The following is a 21,682-nucleotide window of genomic DNA, read 5'->3' as shown; positions in this document are numbered from 1 at the left end:
CCTACTAATCTCTATACAATTAGCTTATATGAGTGAAATTTAGGTAGCTACATTTCTAGTTCTGAGGTTCAGGCGATTCATTTTTTTCATTTATGTTGTAGTACAGAATAACTATGACTATGCTATTGCAGTAACATTTTGTACCCATGAAAAAAGTTCCTCAAAGAAATAATGAATGAGTTTATCCTATCAGCTCCCATGCTCCTCATAGGAATATGGGAGCTGATGCAGTTGTCGTGGCTTTTGTTGCTAGGTAACTGTTCCTATGGAGTCCGGGAAGGCATGGTGCTGGAGGAAGGAGGGTTAAGGACCAGTGAGGCCACCCAGGCAAATCAGCACACTACTGTATCAAATTTGAATGTTTTTAGGCTAGTGTGAAGGCATTAAGGCACCCACATTTTTGAGAAACCTGCAGGGCACAACAATGTTTTTTATATCCTTTAGAGTCTAAAGGTCTATGAAATGGATTCTAGTATAAAAAATATACAGGCTACATATATTTCACTGCACTTTCTGTTTTAAAGTAAACTAAACACTTCAGGAGCAATGCTGTTGTGCGGACTTGTATTATTTTGAACTATCACTCTGTGTCCAGCACCAGCAACGAACTGGATGTGCTCAACCCACTTGTTGAGCCATGCTGTAAAAAAGGGCAGCATGATTCTATCTAATTTTCATTCCTGTTTGGATCCAATAAACTCATGGACAGTTTATTTTAAATGTAGAAGTTCAACAAAACTTTAGAACTCTGAAGAAGGTTCTCTGCTCTGCCCTGGTGCAGCTGCTTCGGGGCATGGCTGAGAGTGATCCACCCGACTCTGCAACAGGTGATACCTGGATGCTCTTGCACAGCATAGATTCTGAATGTATGGAAATCCCCACAACTGTCTTGTCTGAGACTGATATTGATTCGTCTGACTGCACCCCAGAGAAGGGACCTTGATCTGACATTCAGTGTCATCCTACACCATTGTGGAAGCGGTCGTGGAAAGTGTGAAAACAATGAGGAAAGTTGAGGAATTCAGAGTCCTTTCAACAAAAGCCAAATACCATGCAATGGCAACTGGCACTGCCTTACAACACTGTATGATATATTCCACATACAATTCCAATTAACCACGATACTGCTAGTGCTAGTCTACTGTTATAAAACAAAAAACAACATAATTTGGAATAGAATAAGCCTAACTTTGTTAACCTTGGATTTTGCTGTGCTTCTACATCCAGCAGCTTTCAACAGTTGCTATGGGGTGGTAGGTAACCTCGCGTCACCAGCCTTTCCACCGCGGAGGAAAGCCTGGTATTCGTTCTAAACTGAGCCGTGTGATCCGGTTTAGAAAAAGGGAAAAAAATAATCATGTTCCGGTGGTGGGCTCCGGTTGGCGTCGCATTGTTTTTGTTCCCCACATAATGCAAATCAATTAGTGTAGTCTCGCTGCTCGCGCTAAGAGTTAGAATAAAAGATTTATTATTATACCAAACCATTATTATACCAAAAGAAACGAAACGATTATACCAAACTAAACCAGTTTTAAACTAGGGGAATCATTTTGGAGGTGCACGGTGCCGGTGGTTCCGGTCGTTGGTTCCGGCCACCTGATGACGTAAAGTAATTCCGCTCCGACCGGATCAGAAATGGTATTGATCCCTAGGTGGTAGTAGCCGATATTTATATTATAACTCTATGGGTGGTAGTAGAGAGGCACCTAATAAACCGGGTGGTGGTGTGTGTGGTGTAGTAAGGGCATCCCTCCGTTGCCTATGTCTTAAAGTGCTTCAAACCAATTATGCACGAAGCCCCCCCTTATGTCTGATTGGATATCTCGTCAAGCTATTACCACGTGAAAACGCCGGAAAGCCAATGGGCGCAATAGGGGGCGTGCCTTAATAAAACGTCACCTCCTCCTTCTACTTCCAGCCATCATGACATGCTAGCAGAAGAAGTCCTGTGTAAACTAGCACTGGCTAAAACTCACTTAAACACAAACGTGGACACGTCTTATGTCAACATTAAAACCGTTTTTCCACGACCACTCGTGTGTAGAATGACGACAACAATTTCCACGTGAAGGGGTGTTATTTATATTGTATTTTTCCACGGGGAACTGAGAAGATAGATTGTGTGTGTGTGTCGGCTAGGGCTAGCTAGTTGAAGCTAGCGTGGCTAACACAGCGTTACACACTGCCCTGCCTCAGCCTGCCGTCACGACCGACCGTTACACAGCGAGCCAGGCAGCTCCACAAGTCGGCGTGTCGACACTGGATATTATTACTGCCGTTGTCATCATGGAGAAGGTAACCACCACCCAAGAGGGAACTTGCATTCAAAAACCTGTAATGTTCGCTACAAAATATATCCCCATAGCTCAGAGAACAGGGGTCTTCAACAGACGGTCCGGGACTCCTAGGGGGTCCTCAGAGTTACTACAGGAGGTCCGCCAAAATCTTTGTGCGATGGGGAACATATTCACCGAAAATAGCTGATCTACAAGCTCAAGAGGCCTTGTGAGCTTGTAGATAGGCTATTTTCAGAGAGTTGCTGTAGAGGGGAAAAGAGCAGACCAAAAGTACAGAGCCAACGGTCAAGTTGACTAAATATTTGAGTGTTTAAAACTGAATCCAACTATCTATGAGAAGTTGAATCTGCAACACAATTGTATACATCAATATGTATCTCTCAGCGAAGGGGTCCTTGGCCTGAAAAATGTTGAAGACCCCTGGCTCTCAGAGGACAACTTTTGGCAGTTGTTAGTTTTAGCTACAGTACATCTGCTTCTTGGTTGGCATTCATTCGCCCAGGCTAGACCGGCAGCAGCAGCAGGGTGTGACGGACTGCTCTCAGTTGTTGAGTATTGGATGTCATCGCCTCAGATTCCTGCAGACATCTGTTAGTCAAGGTTGAAGGGTGATCGATAACGTTACTTGGAGGGTTGTTGTTGCTGCAACGAACAGGCCGTTCTTTAGGATAGATCCGGGGGAACGCCCAGCGTGGGTTCAATGACCATTGTCCCCAGTCAGTCATCTGCCGGGGCTCCCCACCCAGATTATCATTATCATGGCTCCCTGATGTTTTGCATCAGACTGTCCTCCTTGGCCAATCAATACAAATTGTAACCATTTCAGCATTGATTGTTGAGACAATAATTTCACACTAGTTCAAACTGTAGCTACAGTTTCATTTTCACTATAGCCCTTAAATCAGAACGTGGCTTACAGACGGCATTGGCCACTACGGTATGTGACAAGTGGTTGACATCAGACAGAAATTGGTCTGGACATTGACAATTGTAGGTTGACAGTTAGCCCCTTTCGGAACCCTGTATACCTTTTTTTGTATTTGGGATGATGGCATCTGTCAGAGGCTAGTTGACAGTTTGTTATTAATATTAGATCAGCTGCAAGATGAAAGTGAAAGGCATATAGTATAAGATTACACAAAAAGACAAACAACTGGGCATCCTCTCATATCATAACTTGTCTTCCCACAGGCAGATTTCTTGAAAGGGCTCCCTGTTTACAACAAGAGCAATTTCAGCCGGTTCCATGCAGACTCTGTTTGTAAAGCATCTGTGAGTAGCTTACTTACACCAACATATGTCACTCTTGCCTTGATCGGAGTTACACAGACTTGCTGTAAAGTCTATTCTTGATTCTTGTTAACAGATAAAGAGAATAATGAGTGTTTTGTCAGTACGAACTGGCTACCAAATACCAGTTATGAAACAAAAGCTGAGCAATGGTCTGAGCTACCAGCTCCTATCAAAAGGCAATAATAAATGTCACACATGTTAACAACATGCAACATTTTTCTTTTATCTGAAGAATATATATAGATATATGAAGACATTTGATGAATCAAGAACGTTATTGTATTATATTTGCAACCTGTTTAAATCGTTATTCACAGAACCGGAGGCCCTCTGTGTATCTTCCAACTCGTGAATACCCATCAGAACAAAGTAAGTACCAAAACCATTTTCCAATATGCTCTAATTTACTGTTGGATACCATTTATTAGCTCAGCTTCAAAGACTTAATTAGGCAGTAAAACTTGAGAAATAAAAACAATCGATGGCAAAGCAATATTTTGGAAATAAGTTCATGATATGGAGTGATTTGATAAAATCCTAATTTGTTCAAAATGGTGACACTATTTTTTGGTTATTTCTATCCTTCAGTTATTGTAACAGAGAAAACCAACATCCTCCTGCGCTACCTTCATCAGCAGTGGGACAAAAAGGTGAGCCTGAGAAAGGAGCTTTTTATGTACCATACATACAATTAGCTGTCATTTAACCACTTATACTTGACCAGGGCCCCATATTTGGCTGTGTTGTGAGTTTGTAGATCTGTTACTTTAGCTAAATGTTCACCCCACAGTAGGGACGGTAAATTTCATATAGTTAATTTCCTGTTGGTCTTACCGTAATTCATGGTGAAAAAATATTTGGCAAAACTATTTAAAGTACTGGAAGAATTTTCACTTCGTTAAACTAAGGCTTCTCGATGCCAGTCATTCTTTAGGATTTTTTACATAATTAATAAAAGCATTCACACAATCTCTGAGTTCTACATAGTCTGGAACTACATCCCCTGAAAGTTGAGAAAGGGAGCCGTCATCTGTTTGTCATTTCTGCTCACATAAATGTATCTTAAAATATCTTAAAAATATATTTATTGAGTTCCATTTCAACACTGAACAATCGTCCATGGCTTGATAGTTAATATTCTGCGAACATTAAAAAACAACCTAAAATTACCAGTTATCGAGCAAAAATGTATTTTGTTTTAATAATCAAGTAAAACTCCTTTCTGAAATAGATACAATTAATTATAATTCCATTCTAAAACACTGTAAAACAATGTGGAACCTAGTAATTGAGACAATGTTACTGGTTATAAAATCATGAACATTTTCTTTGTCCCTATTGGGCAGATGTGTTATGACTCGTGCTGAATTCACTGTGAAAAGCCTGCCGGTTTTCCTTCCATTTTAAATAAGCGCCATCCGCCAACCCGCCTTCTCCAAAACTGAAATGGAGAAGCCACACACACAATACAGCACATGCAAGCACGTTGCACATGACCATTTCCGTATCCGGACCGCGACCGGGATGAAAACTGCAACAATTCTTTGTAATTCTGCTTGTTTTCTGCACCCTTTCTGAGAAATCCCTCCATAACATTTCTGACCACAAGGTTCTAGATATCTGCTCTTTAGTGGAGCTCCAGTGATATGGTCTTTTAGAGAACGCACTGTTTCTACAATATATATATATGTATGATCACATTTTCTGTTTTACAAGTAATAATTGCTTTATAACTTACAGTTTACACTATTACTTTTTTCAAAAATTTGGGTGGTAACTGTTTGCATGTAAAGATGTGTTCTGGTCAGTGGATTTTATATACAGATCAGAAATCAAATTGACACTTTCTTTAACCAGGTAAATATTCAGAAGGTTTATGTTGGACTTATGTTGTAGCTTAATGATTGCCACAACAGAAATACATAATCAATATACAGTATCTCCACCAGGTGGCAACACATGGCAAAGAGGAATTTTCCCACTGAATTTTCCCAATTGTTTGTGCAACTGGGATAAAAAAATCTTCCCACAGTAGTCTGTTTCTGCTATAGATAACATTTCTTATTAAAATAAGTCGTTCTGTTTCAATACAAGATGACAAATTGACTATACAGCTTGAGATGGTGCTTGAACTGGTCTGGCATTTCAAAAGTATTCAAGAGCCTTGTTGATGGGCTTCTACATACAGGATACACAATATAGTGTCTGATGTTAAAGTTGGAAGTGTGTTTATAGACTCACAAAAACAGGAGATTCTCTCCGTGAGACCACCTACCTACACCTTTTTAAGTACTGGTCTTCCACAGAGATTCAGTTTGATGTGATATGGATCTTTGGTCAAATTCACAGATAGGGATTTGCTGAGTTTCCATTTTAAATAAATGATGCCACTTTGGCTGTTATGACCTTTTATTTTTAACTAGACAATGGAATCAAATCATTTGGAAGGTTTTTGTTGGCTATGAATTAAATACTTCATATTCTTCAGCTTGATGTATTAGCCCTTTAAATTCAGTTATTATTCTATTTCATACTGGTTTTGTGCCAGGGAAGGTTCTCTTTTTGAAATTGAAATGATTATCACATTCTAGATCAGTAAGTTCATTATATGTGTACACAGAGCGAATTCTGTTATTGGGTGGGATGAACATACTTTTTTCGTGGAACATTTTGGTAGGACACTGATGTGGTCCAAACTGCATTGCTGTTGAAAAAGAATCAGTCCGCACAGCTCTTAGCCACATGCAAAAGTTTATTAAAAGAAACCAACGTTTCGACAATGAAGTCTTCTTCTGGGTTTAACGTTTAACTATTACCTGCCGTGGTCTGCAGGTCTAAACTGCAGTGCACATGCATTCTAGATGGTCTGTGCTGTTTGTATAGTCAGCCGCACACAATTATTTCTCCCTTGGCTTTGATTTGATTATATGACCGTTGAACTTTCTTGTCGACGCGTTATTTGAGACATGTTTGAGATTGCTTTTTTCGATTGGCGACACATCGTGCACAAAGTATAAATTCAGGTTTTATGAAACTCAGGATATACACCTGGGACTTATGTACAGCAAAGAATAAGAATAAGTTACCGTCCGTAAACCGCGCTCTCGATCGTGAGTCGCGGACACACCTGGCTGTTCTATCCTCATCCTCATCTTCATCTCTCTCCTCTTTGCAATCAGCCATCTTAACCTGTGGTCCACTGTAGTTGAATGGCCAATCGGATAATGATGTCTGATTTTATTCCGTTGTCTTTAACTTTCTGTTGAACAGAATGCAGCAAAGAAGAGGGAACAGGAGCAGGGAGAGGGGGACAGCCCAGCACCTCCAAGGAAGATTGCCAGGACAGATAGCCAAGAGATGAATGAGGACTCATAGGTGTGTGTGTGTGTGTGCGCGTGCGTGCGTGTGTGTGTGTGTGTGTGTGTGTGTGTGTGTGTGTGTGTGTTCACAGAGTATGGTCAATCTAAGTAAAGTCTCATCACGATGAAGGTTACTGGTGGTTCTCTAACCCCCCCTAAGCTTACTATTGCTAGAATAAATGTGTTCGATTTAACACCTTTCTCATTATAAACAGTACAATTTTCAAGGCGATTGAGTGTTTAATGTAAGACCTGAAAAAAGTCTCTTTTATTTAGCATTTCTGCTAGAAACAGTGAGAGAGAGGGTGGGAGTGAGAGGGGACATGACATGCAGTAAAGGGTCTCGGGCAGATTCAAACCCAGGCCAGCTGCGAGAAGGACTATAGTGTTATTTAGGTGATGTAATTGCAAGTTCATATAACTTAAAGTCCCCCTTAAGTATTTATTGCATAATATGTAAATATCCACTTTACTGCATTTTCCCTCAAAGGCTTCTCAAAATCATTATTAATATTCATCTTGGTATATAGGAAACAACCTTAATCATGTCAGAAAAATCTACTCAAAACAGGAGCCACTATTAGTGGTGCTGCCCTCATTTAGTTTGGTCATACTCTCAATGTGTATGTATTGTGAGTATGATTGTGCACATGCTATGGTCGTGAGTATGTCTGTATGTATGTATGTATTACTTGCATGATTGATTGAGTGTCAGAGCACATCAAGCATCAGACACTTGACAGATAAGAGCCAGACACTACACTACTCTTAAAAACAGTTACATACTGACATGTAACTAGTGTAGCTTTATGTAAAAAAAGGAAAAAACAAGCTACTGTAGAGTGTCTGTCCTGATGTATGGGAAGAAAACATTTTTGTTACGATTTTTATTTTTATTATAATGTTTATTGTTTTGTCCTGTTTGGCAATAAGCTTCCTGCTTGCCACAGTGCTCAACCTTCTCGGTTTCACTGTCCACCCTGCAACCACATGGGGGGGACATCGCATTTCTCCACACTGTTTGCTTCAATGGACCCAAGGATGCACTGTGAAGAACAGCACAACACAAGGAGAAACTCTTCCACGATTCCCCCTTCATTTGAGTTAAAGGTCAAAATACATACCTCCATTCTGTTTTGGGGCGGAGTTTTTGAGAAATAATTTTACATCTAACACTGCCTCCAGGCTTTCAAAGGTGACTTATGACAGGTGGGCCCTCCAACAACTTGTACTACAAAGGTTGGCTGCTCTTGATGAGAGAAAGGAGGAAGAAAGTATTGTAACTGCAAAACAAATGTTGACAAGTGCTTAGTGCTCTCAGAGTTGTTGTAAATGTTACATTGCCAACTCGACTAATTGAATTTATCTGCACAAGTAGACAATGGCACAGGTGGGGAATAAATGCGCAGTGCATATGTAGGCTAGGAAAGAAATATCAAGATGTTTGTAAATAGTAGCCAGTGCCAGATGTAGTTCATCCAGTGAAATAACATTGTATCTGCTTTTTTGTAAAATAACCTGTAAATGGATATTGTAGGCAATTAAGTAAAAGAGAAGAGCTCTCATGTCCAGTGGATGTTATCCTGCTTTGCATGTTGTTTTCAGGAATGCTGAAGTGTCCCTAGGGCCAAATATGAATGTTGACATCGGGCGTGGGAGTTATCAATGACTTAGGGAATTAACTGCCTATAGTTCATTGTGGCTTGGCCACTTTGGGCCTTGCTTGCCTCTTGGCTGGGATAGATTCCTTGGTTGTACCCTTCTGGTGATGGTCCTGGAAGATTGTTATTGAGAGCTCTGCTTAGAAGGAACAGGGGGACTTTAACCATTTAAACCCTATATACTTATTTGACCGGGGTCCCCTATGGCTCTATATTAGGTCCGCTCCTTTTTCCCCAGTCTACACCAAATATCTTCACAGACGATAGCCAATATAGCCAACCTACAAGCTCACAATGCGTTGCGATGTTGTGATCTTGTAGATATGCTATTTTCCCCGAATGTTCGCCCCCAGAAGAGGAACTCTAGGGTTCATGTGGCTAAAACATATTCTAAGATCTGCCATTGAATGCACAAAATAAGCATGCACTGCAAAGTGCTCTTGCCATCCTGCCTTGTTCTTGAGATTCAGGTTGTATTGGTGTCATACTGAACAACGCTGAATATGATTTCTTTTTTATGTCGTTGACACTGCCCAGCAAGGCCTCTTTCCCCCCTTTTTTTTTACTGTAGATGCTGCAATGTGGGTTGACTGTGTGTTGAGTGTTCTTCCTTCATAATAACTACAGTATACGTAACCTGTCTAGCTTGGAAGCGTAAATCCATGGTATGCTTCTGCTTGAATAGACTGTTCTGCATCACCCCAAGCCTTGCCCCATCTTGTGTGTATTTGGCCAACCATGTTCTTTTTAGCTTTGTTCAAATAAAACTGGATTTCAGCTCAACTGTGGCCATGTGGTCTTTTTTATGTATGGAATCTATGGATGGCTGTAGTCGGATGGCTGATTCAGTAAATCCCAATGAAAAATGATTATGCGCATCAGAGACCCAATATTTGGGGGTATGTCAAGGTTTTGTTATTTGTGCTTAATCTAGCCTTTACAAATCATGGGGTTGTCATCTGGAAGTTATTGAAGACTGTATTTTCCCACAGTGAAATATTTATCAAATTAAGCATTAAACAAAAAACTGCCTTTAGTTTTTGTAGAATGTTTTTATACAGGTCATCTGGAAGAAGAAACAATTTGGGGTTTCCCTCAGTCGTGTGTTATACCGTCAGATGCTGTATACGCCGTACACAGTCCAGATAATTTTGGGAAGAAGCGTATACAGTCTAATAACCATTTCATCCATTGAAAACGCGAGAGCGTATACCCACGGCCACGCGCATCGTATCGTAGCGTATACCCTCCGAAAAAAACTAGAACACAACACTGGTTTCCCTACTTTTTGCATCTCTGGCTCTGATACAGCAATTAGGAGACAACACAACTTGCATTTCAAATTGTTTTATTATCTATTTTTCAGGTCTTACAAAAATATGACAAAATAAATTAAAAGAAATAAATAATCCCATTTCCCAGAATCATTTTTCTTGAAAAGGTTTTTTTTTTCTTTTTTGTACAGTGGTACATTGGAAGAGCATATGATGTCTTTTCAGTAAGTGAGGCTTTCATTAGATGTCTTATTTTTAGTTCCGAGGTTAGGGTAGGGAATCTAACCACACATCCATTCTTGAGATAAACATCCTCATTTGATAATATACCTATCGCTAGTCCTTCATTGATTCCAAATTACAATTGTAGAGTGGTACTTATGAGAGAAGCCCCTGACTGCAGCCCGCAGATCGGGGCGGGGCTTCTCCTAGGAGGAGTGGGCGGGGTTATGGAGGAGGAGTGGGTGCGGGCTGCAGTCAGGGGCTTCTCACTTATGACGCCAAGTTGTCCTTGGATAAACAATGGCGTTGAAACTGATGCGCATAGCCTACGTCTCTATAGGGAGACTGCCAATAAGCCCTAACTGAGCTGATGGACCAAAATGATCATTACTGTGTGGACAGTGGTTCTCAAAGTGGGGTTCGGGGACCTCCAGGGGTCCTTGAGGGGTACCAGGGGGTCCCCAGCTAAAGTTTAACCACTTTAACCCTATATACATTGGCTATTTTAAAAATGGCAGATCTACAAGCTCACAAGTGTGAGCTTGTAGATATGCTATATTCAAAAAATCTTGAAAACAATGTTTGTTGTATTTGTAACAACACAAATCCTCTATTGGGTCTCTGGCACAACATATTTTCCGATGGGTGTCCGTGGCCAAATACATCATTTGGGGGTCCTTGAAAATGAAAAGGTTTGAGAACCACTGGTGTAGGATACCTGCGCAGGGGAGAGTTTGATGCTACTGATAGATGTGTTTTGATATATGCCTTCTGATTTGGATGATTTGTTGGGGGGTTAGACAATATAAATTTACCTCAACTGACACCTGCTTTGAGGAAAATTCAACTACTGAGCCTCATAATTATCTGTACAATCGGGCAGATTTGTTGCTATGCCCAACGATCCAGCTTTGAAAGGAACAAGCATCCCTTCCACTATAGTTTCCGAAAATAATGTATATGGAGTGGATTGCCTCATAGAATCACCCATCCCTGAAATCCAAATGTGTCCAAAATGAACGTTGGGACAAGAATATGCTCTGTCCAGCTTTACTAAGCCAACAAGCCATCTGCATGAAAGCCTCAAGCACTACTAAATGAGCATAATGTTTTACACTGGAACGTCCCTCTTAACAATAACCAGCCTATGAGAATGATTTCTAACATGAAGACACAGCCTTGCCCTAGTCATTTTACATTAATGAGTTATGGTTTACAAATGAGCAAAAGAGCCTTCTTAACATGAAAGGACACAGTATGACAGTAAAAATGACTTGCGTCCACATGACCATCTTTTATCTTTCCTTATTGCATTTTACAAGTTAGAGAATCTACGTTTCTTTTTGTCGATCTGTGGAAGTACATTTTTACCAATCTTTTTTTGTTTAGCCAACTGAATGGCATAGTTTCATCGTTAGATTGTACTGCTATTAATACATACAGTACATAATGAAAGAATAAGTACTTTAGTAAAACACCAGTTGATGCCATCATCATGATCCACTCCTGTCCATATTTTGAGTACACACAGCGATAGATGAGGGAACTTATGCCACCTGTGAGTAATTGTCTAACATGGAGAAACTCTTCTGGAACCGCCTGTCTAATAGTTTCCTCATATTAGACAAGAGAGACAGATGATATATACATGAATTAGATCCAGCCTACATTGAAGAGAGAATAAAAAGCTTACAGCGACTGTGGAAATTAAAGGTGCCAGGTAGAAATACTGTTGTGTGTTGACAACAGGGCCGTGATGCATAGAGTTCAGTTAGGGATAATGCAGCGTGAGCGTGCAACCTGCACGGGTCTAACCTAGACCAGAATACTACAGCCGAGTCTCCTACTACTCGTAATGTTATTGCCAAGCTCCTTGCTAGAGGTGATGGTATGAAGATGCATAGTTAATGTTTCCATTTTTCACCTTGACTGCTAAACCCTGCAATGGTGTTATGCAGTGCAACATTTCTTGGTGCTGTTTCGTAAAGGTGTGTGTGATCAATCGAAATGTCCAAGACATTCTGTGGTGGTGGTAAAATGTGTTCCTTCCATTTGGTAGCCACTGTCCAGCCCAATGATTGGGGATGGAACTAAAGCGATAAATCAGACCCACTGAATAAGAAAAAAATAAAATAAAAATAAGTTGTATGCAAATAAATCAACAGCTCTCTGGCAACCCTCTGGAGCCCCTGTGGTAATGAAATAGTAGTATGTTACTGTTGGGGTTGTTTACACAAGGACACAATGTGCACTATAAACATCCTTGATATCGATGCACATGCGTAACAGAGCATAATCTGCACTATTGTATATGTGTAGATCACTTGGGCTGACAGAAGAATCAGAAGGGTACTGCTTTGGTTAATAAAGGAAACTTCCATCAATCACATGGGGTTGTAATATCATAATACAGCAAAAGGTACACATAAACAATGACATGTTGCTCAACATAAATATGGGCAACTACTGTACATGAATACCTCATCTGAATGACCGGGACCAGCCCTCAGTTAACGAGCAGGGAGGGGTGAAAAGACAGCATTTAGTGTGAAATGGTTAAAAGAAATGAAAAAAATCCAGCTTTTGCATAATGTAATGAGGCAGGCTGGTGTTGGCCCTCTCCCCTGCTGAAAGAAGTGTTTCTACGCAGGGTGTTAGGTTTTTAGTGCAAATGTTACTTAAAAAGAAAACAAAAAACAAATCTCTACTCTCGTTTCCCCAAGACTAGTTAGAGCTGTGCGTGGAAAGGAAACACTGTCCATATCTCACAACACACACATGTAGGTTTGATACTCAAGTTAGCTCCCCATATAAATCACCCAAGTCCACATCTGCCCTCCTTGCTTTCACTGTTCTTTCTCCTGGGATGAATTCTGGTATACTACAACTTCCTTCATCATTTAGTTTGTTTATTTTCTTTTACTCTCCTCTTTCTTCAAAGTATACTATCGAGAACCAACATTGTCCAGTGAATATGCTATTGCCATCACGATAGGAGGGAAAAAAATCAACAATGCTCTGATGTCGCCTCTGCTTTGAAAATAAAGCTGCCGCCATCTCAAGGTGCTTTTTGAGGGCATGTTCATGAGATGACAGATTAGATTTTCGGTGCTGTTTGTAATTAAAACACTGATTGATATTGCTCAACTTCTCCAATCTTCCCACTTGAATATATAAAAATGAAGGGCCCAAGAATCCCTCACAGATGAAATGAGGCATATCTAATGATCAATCTTTTTTTTTTTGCGATGGCTGAGAATGCACTCAGTAGCTAACTGATGAAACTCTTACACCACTGTTTTTGTGTTTTTTCTTATTTCCAACAGGCTGTTATGTTCCAGTGGCAGGCCACCAAGATGCTTACAATTTCTGACTAAAAGAAATCAAGAAATACAGCTCTCCACTTTAAAGGCTTAAAAGTATCAGAAACGCAGCTCATGCATTTCTTTGTGTATTGCAGACAAGGAAGGGTTTGTTTGTTTGTTTGTTTGTATGTATGTGTGTTTGTATGTGTTTGGGGGCATGATATGACGGCTTATGTCTTTCTTAAAAAGCCTGTATTTTGGTTCCCCGCAAAAAAGAGTGGACCACGGACCGAGTCAACAGCCGGCATTATTCCTCACTTTTCTTCACTCTGCTTCATGGCCACATACACATGGCCTGTGACGGCATGGAAGAGGGGAGGTCAGGCCTTTTCCTCACAGTAAATGCCTCACTTCTTCCATTAAGATAATAATTAAATTGGGGTTGGTTCTTTCTGGCACTACTTAGACTTTGTGGCCTGTTGGGTCAAAGTCTGTTGGATGTCCGTTATGAGAGTCTTCCCTTCCAGGAGAGGGGATCTCATCGGGAACCCCGTTCAGGTCAGACCTGGTCAGCTGTCTGTCTGATGCCAGTGATTCACCAGGCTTGGGCATCTGAGCCCCGTTCACGCATGTCCCCCCCTCTGACTTGCCAAAGTTAAAGAGTTTCCCGGGATTAAAGGCTTTGGTGGGTGACTGGGAACGTTCCTGGGAGACGCTACCTGATGATGATGCTGTCGCCGTAGTGTTAGCCACCGTGGCGGCAGCGGCGGCGGCCGCTGCCGCTACTTCCTTCTTGTTTTCCGGCGATTTGAGGAACTTGAAGCTCAGGAACCCGGGGAGCTTGGCCTCGCTGCCGGTGGGCGACTGAGGCGACCTGGCGCCCGAGGAGAACTTACTCTGAAGCGGGATGATCTGTTTCAGCTTCATCACATTGTTATTGGCCAGCAGAGAGCTGGGTCTCTTGGGCTTGTCCGAGCCGCTACCCTCTCCTTTCCCGCCACCCCCGGAGCGCGATTTGCTGCCGTGAGCCTTGTCGTGGTGGTGGTCCGCGGAGGATTCGCTTGATTTGGCGTCCTCTCGATCCCTCTCTCTGCGGGCCAGGTGGTGCTCTACCTGCCTCTGTCTCTCCTCCTCCTCTCTCTTTTTCCTCTGCAGCTGCTGGTAGTGCTGCTGTGCGTGCCGCTCGTGCTTCTGCAGAGAGGAGAGAGGGAGAATGTTAGGTGTACTGAAAAGCATCAGCACTAAAGCCTGATTTAACTTCGGCGTACATCGATGTTGCTCGCCGAAAATAGCCATTCTGCAAGCTTACAATGCGTCGCATCAATAACCATAACCCCGGCTCACCATTCACAATGCTGCAGTGTTAGCTTCCCAAAAATCCTGCATTATTACTGCAGGGGCCACTGCAGACTGATGTCTTTATTTTTAACATAGCATTGACTAGACATGTGATCGCACCAAATTTGTGTCTCTCAAATGTCCACTTGCTGGACTATTCTTTGCACCTCCTGGTTGCAATTTCACCTATCTCTTTCAAGAAAGCCACAGGGCAGCAAGTACAGCAGTAACAAAATGTAACCTCTGTGAGGATTACTTCTGCATACAGTACATTTCCATACACTGAATTGTGGTGATGCTGACACGATTCGGGCAATCTACATACAGTACACACAGTTATAGTTAAGGCTTGTTCCAACTGTTCAAATTACTCACTTTTATCTCCCAATTTGCAACTAACTTGTAGTAAGACATGATGTAAAAGAGGATTGCAATGCAACCAGAGCTTTAAGTTGTCCTGTGGTTTACCTTGAAGGCCTCCCTGCGCTGATACTCCAGTTTAGCCATCTCCTCTCCAACCCAGGTAGGAATGTCAGGTATGGCAACATGAATGATGTACTTCAGGAGGATGGCAAAGTGCTACAGACAGACAGCCAAGCAGGCAGATCGATATCCAGACAGACAAATGTAGAAAGATGGACAGATGGAATGGATGGGGGTAAGAAAAGGTTTAGAAAAGGACACATTAAAGAGAAAAATAATGCATGATATTGTCCAGTATATGCAAAGAGAACCAAAACAGAGTATGCCTAAAAATACTCTTTCAGGGATTTTACTTGAGTTGATGCTGGCACATCCATATTCGGGTCACAACATTCTCTCTCTGCCAGGCCTGACTTCATTATCAGGCCAGGTCAGAGCTGTAGGCTGTTTTACCTCTGTCTGAATATAGACTCAAAGCTGTATGTCCTACACAACACTGTACTGACAGTAGTTAAGTAGTGTCTCAGTATATTCAAACCATAGTGTGTTTGACCTCTGGAGGCTTTTCCTGTGTCTAACATGATAAGTAAAATACATATCAAATATCAGAAACCCTTGGTTAACAGTTATATGCGCAGTATGTCTATTTACTGTAGCACTCCAACAAAACCGGCCCAATGTTATCTTACATCCTGGAGTAGCATTGATGCTCATAGGTCTTAGTTGATATCGGCCACAGATACATAGGCCACATACACATTTACTGCTCATTAATATCATCTTTCAGCACCAACAGAAATATATATAAAATTATGCCCATGCTATCATCTCTTAAACTGCTACTTATCCATACATCAATTACATAACAAATGTAACCTTATCATGCATTATTCTCATTCACATATCTCTGCAAAGCAAGGATGCTCAATATCACATCGTTGAGATGTTGAACTGAAGCCTAAATACAGGGTTCATTTTGTTAACAATAACAGACCAAGGGCCTTATTTAGTCAATCAGGCGCAAGGTGATGCAAGGTCTAAAGTGCATTTGTGGGTGTCCAACTCCAATTTCGCTAATTAGACGGCGCATTATCTGGGTGCAAAGTAAGGCGCAAGGCTCAAAGGGGTTGTGTCTAGTCTGAAGGACTGTAGTCATGTGTTGTGTTTAGTCAAATTACAATGACACTTGCGCTACACTTTGCACCAGGGGTGTAATATAGGGCCTGTAGAGATGGTTGAGATGCCTGGTTATCAGACAGAACATCTCAACTTGTGTGTGCTGTAGTACCTCAAGAATGACGATAGAGATGATGGCCATCTCAGGACTGAGCCAGGGGAAGAGACGTTGTAGTTGACCACACTGACCAATCAGGTAACAGTTGACTATAATTGCAATCAGGCCCATGGTTTCCATAGCAGTCTGCACAGAGACAAACATTCATGTATGTTATGCTGCTCTATGAAAATGACAATTTTATAATTTCACAAAATTCTATATTTTGCAGAAAATAACTTAAAATATGTTAAAATATGTCATGTAATTATGAAACCACCACTTACTACTTTATAGGGAACAAATGTGGATAATTATTACTCTGAATATCCACTATATGACATGAAGGAATACTGTTGTTTTAACAAAGCATACATTCCAATGCAACACTGAATTCACTGAATTTCCACCCTTTTCGGATGCTGTCAATGCATTGAATGGGACATTATCACGTTTAATTTATTGATTGGTCTAAGTAGGTGAGATACTGACCTACCCACGTTTAATCAGACTATTGTTTGGTGAGATACTGACCTACCGACGGGCTCAGTAGGTGTTTTGTATAAAGTATAGTTTTGGACCGCGTCAGAGGTGCGCCGTCTACGTTCGGCAAGGCAACTCGCTCGCTTTAGCTCTTTCGGTGGTGCCTCTCGTGGCTCAAGTTCGCTTGAGCCGACTCAGAGTTATGTACCGATAGGCACAGAATCGTAAATCATGTTTTGGGGTTAGCGTTTGCCCCCGGGTAGGTCAGTATCTCACCAATCAATAGTCTGATTAAACGTGATAATGTCCCATTCAGTGCATTGACAGCATCCAAAGCCGGTGGAATTTCTATCCCAAGCTGGAAACATATTTGGAGCCCCTGCTCAGGTGTATGTAATGTGCCTCTGACCTGCCACTGGCCGATGCTCTCTACCCTGATTCCAAAGGGTCGCTGTAGGCCAGTGCACAGCTTGAAGGCATCACTGCGGATCTCAATGATGTTGTTGATGAGAGCGCACATGGCAGCCAGTGGGAAGGCTGAGGAGAAGAGCACCACATAGCCAAACTGGACAAACATCTCCTGGTAGTCCTGGAAGGTGTCCTGAGGGGTAAACAAACTGTGTCATTCTCTACCACTAAAGTGACTTAGACAATGCTCTATGGACCAGACACTATTGTAACTGGAAGATTGGAAAAGACTTCAGACTTGGGGAAGTTCACTTGGTAACTCACTAGGCTGCACCAGCGCTCCTGTTTTCTGACCTAAAGGGGCGGGTTTAACATGTCCGACGAGAGAATGCGTGTGATCCCATTGGTTCACCGATCTGTCCGTCAGCACCCGCCCCGTCAACACATCATTACAAGCAACGCCCACTGCACTCTGGTTGGTTGGGGAAATGAAACACTTCCTATATCGGGTACACTGACGCGCTGGTCCAGGCTTTTATTTTTTAGCAAAACTAAACAATAAAAGCCTGGAGATCGAGGCTAGTAACTCACTGATGCGTGTCAGCCCCACAGTACATAAAGGAACTTAACCAAGTACTGCATAACACCAATTCACCTCCTACCGTAAATAACTTGAATGCTTATTAGAATTAAGTCTCTTACATTCCAGACAGTCGTATCTTAAAGCGGAATTTTGGAGCACGGTTTTCTTACCTATTCTATAATGTTATGATATCCTAGGATGAATGGTACAGTAGAAAAAAATCATAACTCCATCCCGGGTCCGCCACAGCTAAAAACGTGCAACAATAGGCCTTGCGCTAGATCACATATTTTGATAGCTTTTTTTTTTGGTGAGATCTGACGTTCATAGTGACAGAACACTATGCAAAGTGATTGTCTTGAATGCGCCCCACCGGAAGTCTCGCTAGACGAGATTTCAATCACGTTGCATAGTGTTCTGTCGCTAGGAACGTCAGATCTAAAAAAAAAAGAAAGAAAAAGCTATCAAAATATGCAATCTAGCGCAAGGCCTATTGGCGAGAGTTTTTAGCTGTGGCGGACCCAGATGGAGTTATGACATTTTTCTACTGTACCATTCATCCTAGGATATCATAACACCATAGAAAAGGTAAGAAAACCGTGGTCCAAAATTCCCCTTTAAGTGGGTGAGTAAATGAGTGTGACCAAGCTGTCATCAAACACTGCTAACCTACACAAACAATTTCTGAACTGGACTTAAACCCCTGAGTTCCATTTGGACTGATAAGGACTCAAAATTCCTCATTCTTCTACACTATACACTCACTCAGTATCTCCATGGTCATTTGTTTGTTTTTTGACAACTGTGACAGGATCATGTTATGTCAGACTCTCAATTCACATACTGTATGTAGCGCAGTAACAGAGTAGCATGTTTGTTGGTGCATTGGTCCTCCCTACCTCGTACGATTGCATGCAACTCTCTATCTCGGCCTGAGTGAGGGTGACGCTCTCTCTCTCTTCAGGCGGGTCAATCCATGACCCCCTCTTGGGTTTAGGCTCCACCCTTTCCAAGCTCCTGCCCCTCCGCCTGTGTCGCAGCGTCGTGGTGCTCTCTGACCCAGAGGGCAGAGGGGCGGCGGTGGCCGCGGCGGCAGCAGTGGTGGCTGCTGCTGCAATGAAACCCTCGGACGCTGCCAATGCGACTCCAGTACCAGGCTCCTTCATGTCCTCGTCATCGTCGTCACACATCTCAAAGACGGAGGCTGGGTCCATCCCTTTCTCCACCATGGTGGGGCTGCCCTCCTCGAGGAAGCTGTCCTCTATTGGTGGGCCGCTGCAGGCCGCTTGCCTCCTGTCCACCTAAAGAAGAGGACAAAGAAAACTTTCAGTTATATAGCACTGTCCTTAAAAAGTGTTTAGATCAACATCTTGTAAATGTACCATATTCACATGCTGAGAAGTCCATTGGGTCTTTACAATATTATGCAGAAGTGAACCAATGCAGCACATGAGCTGAACTCTCTTATGAGAAATTACCACAGCAACTGTATTACGCCACAGCAACTGTAAACAACGATCTGATCCAGAACCCTGGCCATTACAAGGGACTCTTAGTTAGCAGAAGTTAACTGATTATTACCAGAATTACTTATGCTCAATTTATTCATAGTATGGCGGTGTTGCATGACAAAAATAGATCTGCAAGTGAAATGGATTTAATAATGAACCACAAACAACGCTCTGAAAAGAGCGTAGAGTGGATAGACAGATGCACTGATATTCAACATGGTAAAAACATGGTAAAGTGGAGGGGGCCTACTAAACATTTTAAAAAGTAGATGGGACTTGTGAATAATAGCTCTGACGCCCATGAACAGACTACATGAAACTACATCACGTACCTTCTCTATGAAGCTGACCTTTCTCAACTTCAAACCACAGTCAATCACACTCTCCTCCTCCGTCTCTCCTTCACTGAACCTCCCACTGTCGGCCTCGTCCCTCTCTCCTCCCTCCTCATCGTCAGGGACCCCACAGCCACCATTTAAACACTTCTTTTCCCTGAGATGGAGAGACAACTTGTTTGGTCTGGTTCATTGTTAAGACAACCGTAGCTGCTGAATACATATGTCATTATGTGTTTTTTAGAATGAATTTGTCATTAATAAATTCATGCTTTCATGTCCTAGTTAGGTCAACGAGTGTAATGGCATTATCACCCCAGACATACATAGTATAGTAATAGCACTTTTTATACCAAATGTATAAATTACACATTAGTTTTCATTGATCTGCATCATTTTCACCTCCTGTCCGGCTGTCCCACACCAGGTCTGGTGCCCCTCAGGCCAGGCCCTGGCATGGTCTGGTCGGGGGTAGACGGCTGGGCTTTTCCTGCCGCCAGCCGGACATATTTGAGCAACGCCGACAGGAGCAGGTCCCACACGGCCCGTAGGGTGAGCTCACCCAGCTTGTGGCGCTCATACAGGTAAGGCTGAAGCACCTCCTTCACGTTCTGGAGAAACTGGCGCATGATGAGCAGAGTGGCCAGCATCTGACATGGCGAAGAGAAAAACGGTCATAGGATAATGTGATTGTTTGTGAAGACAGAAGAGTGTACTGTATGACAAAATGAGGACATCCAAAATAAAGTATTGTCTAAAGAGCAACAATTTAAGCTCAAGGTCATGGAAACAGGTGGATGGATGGTCAGCATGACAGAGAGAGGACAGATGACAAACTCACGAGTGCAAATGCAGGACACGACAAACCAGAACACACTGCATGTAAACTCAAGTCCAGGAAAACTACAGGCAACTGACATCAATATCTGACATAGGTCTGACATAGGTGAACACTTGCAGTACAAATGCAAGACCCAGACAAACAACTGCTCAAAATAACTACATTGGTTCGAGACAACATCCCAAAAGCCCTGGGGTAAGAGCCCCTTGAACGCATGTGTAGTACTTACATAAGTGATAATGCGTTTTACAAGATTGCAGACAAAGTAATAGAGCTCTGCACAGTGCAGGCAAATAATGCTGACACACTGTACTGTGGTTACAGCACAGCACACACACAAACCCTCATTTAGGTAAACCTTACTGAATATAATCACCTGACAAGGTCATGAGTAGAACATATGAGTTGATGCTATTCTGCTTTTGCCACCTACTTGAACCAATTGGTCCAGTCACCACACAGCACAGAGTTCAGACAAACACTGACCAAGTCAGCAGCCGGACAGAACCCCATCGGATTACAGACACATAAGAGCATTAAAGTGTCAGTGCTACAAAGGTACATTGGTAGTGTTTCAGATTCGGGGATAGTGACAGGCAGAGTCACACACTCTGTTAGAGAGAGAGGTGGCAGGTATTAAAAGGGTGTTACAGAAGCTGTGAGAACACAAGATTGAGGTCGTGAATGTTATTGCAAAAATTATTCACACAAGCCACAATAAAACAAAAACACAGAAAGAATTATAGTCAAATTCATCTCGACTATTAATCAGAGGTGAACTGCAACACTTGTCAAATACTTTTGGATGACGTGCATGGAGATAAAGTGAATAACAGAAGATCAGATTAACAGAAAAGCACTGGCAAGTGAAGTGGGGTCAAGACACAAATAAAGCCATACAAGCTAAACTGCAAAGTCGACAAACAGTGTAACATCCAGGGCCTTATCCTCCGCCCGGCACAGGATTTCGCCAAATTGCTATTTTCCAAATCATGCAGTTGTAATTTTCATGCCCAGCGTCCACGTTGTATAAATACCAAATGATCTTGTGCCCATGGTCTTAAAACGCGGTGTAG

At 42.1% G+C, this 21,682-nt stretch overlaps 2 protein-coding genes across 2 annotated transcripts in view; one reads left to right on the top strand and one right to left on the bottom strand.

Moving 5' to 3' along the window:
* Positions 1 to 1,929: 1,929 nt before the first annotated feature.
* dda1 (DET1 and DDB1 associated 1) lies at positions 1,930 to 9,591 on the top strand. The gene is made up of 5 exons (XM_084066672.1): positions 1,930 to 2,295; positions 3,489 to 3,569; positions 3,908 to 3,959; positions 4,179 to 4,240; positions 6,861 to 9,591. The coding sequence occupies exons 1-5, from the start codon at positions 2,287 to 2,289 to the stop codon at positions 6,963 to 6,965; spliced, it is 309 nt and encodes a 102-aa protein (XP_083922798.1). The 5' UTR covers positions 1,930 to 2,286; the 3' UTR covers positions 6,966 to 9,591.
* A 3,811-nt stretch (positions 9,592 to 13,402) lies between these two features.
* The window catches only part of ano8b (anoctamin 8b), a 44,850-nt gene continuing 36,570 nt past the window's right edge, over positions 13,403 to 21,682 (bottom strand). The window contains exons 13-19 of the mRNA XM_084065772.1: positions 20,168 to 20,415; positions 19,763 to 19,922; positions 18,819 to 19,220; positions 17,338 to 17,529; positions 16,461 to 16,592; positions 15,218 to 15,328; positions 13,403 to 14,602 (exon numbers count right to left, since the gene is read on the bottom strand). Coding sequence (XP_083921898.1) covers positions 13,874 to 14,602; positions 15,218 to 15,328; positions 16,461 to 16,592; positions 17,338 to 17,529; positions 18,819 to 19,220; positions 19,763 to 19,922; positions 20,168 to 20,415 — 1,974 coding nt within the window. The 3' untranslated portion in view covers positions 13,403 to 13,873. The remainder of the gene's footprint in view (positions 14,603 to 15,217; positions 15,329 to 16,460; positions 16,593 to 17,337; positions 17,530 to 18,818; positions 19,221 to 19,762; positions 19,923 to 20,167; positions 20,416 to 21,682) is intronic.

Source organism: Gymnoscopelus microlampas, assembly GCF_963454915.1.
Source record: "Gymnoscopelus microlampas genome assembly, chromosome: 9".
Classification (NCBI taxonomy): Eukaryota; Metazoa; Chordata; class Actinopteri; order Myctophiformes; family Myctophidae; genus Gymnoscopelus; species Gymnoscopelus microlampas.
The sequence above is the reverse complement of the archived record's forward strand: the minus strand, read 5'-3'. Positions and strand labels throughout refer to the sequence as shown.

Bases quoted from the DNA above. Each gene is read 5' to 3' on its own strand.
- dda1 (XM_084066672.1), top strand. The intron at 3,570-3,907 runs GTGAGTAGCTTA...CGTTATTCACAG, and splicing joins ACTCTGTTTGTAAAGCATCT to AACCGGAGGCCCTCTGTGTA. The intron at 4,241-6,860 runs GTGAGCCTGAGA...TCTGTTGAACAG, and splicing joins ATCAGCAGTGGGACAAAAAG to AATGCAGCAAAGAAGAGGGA.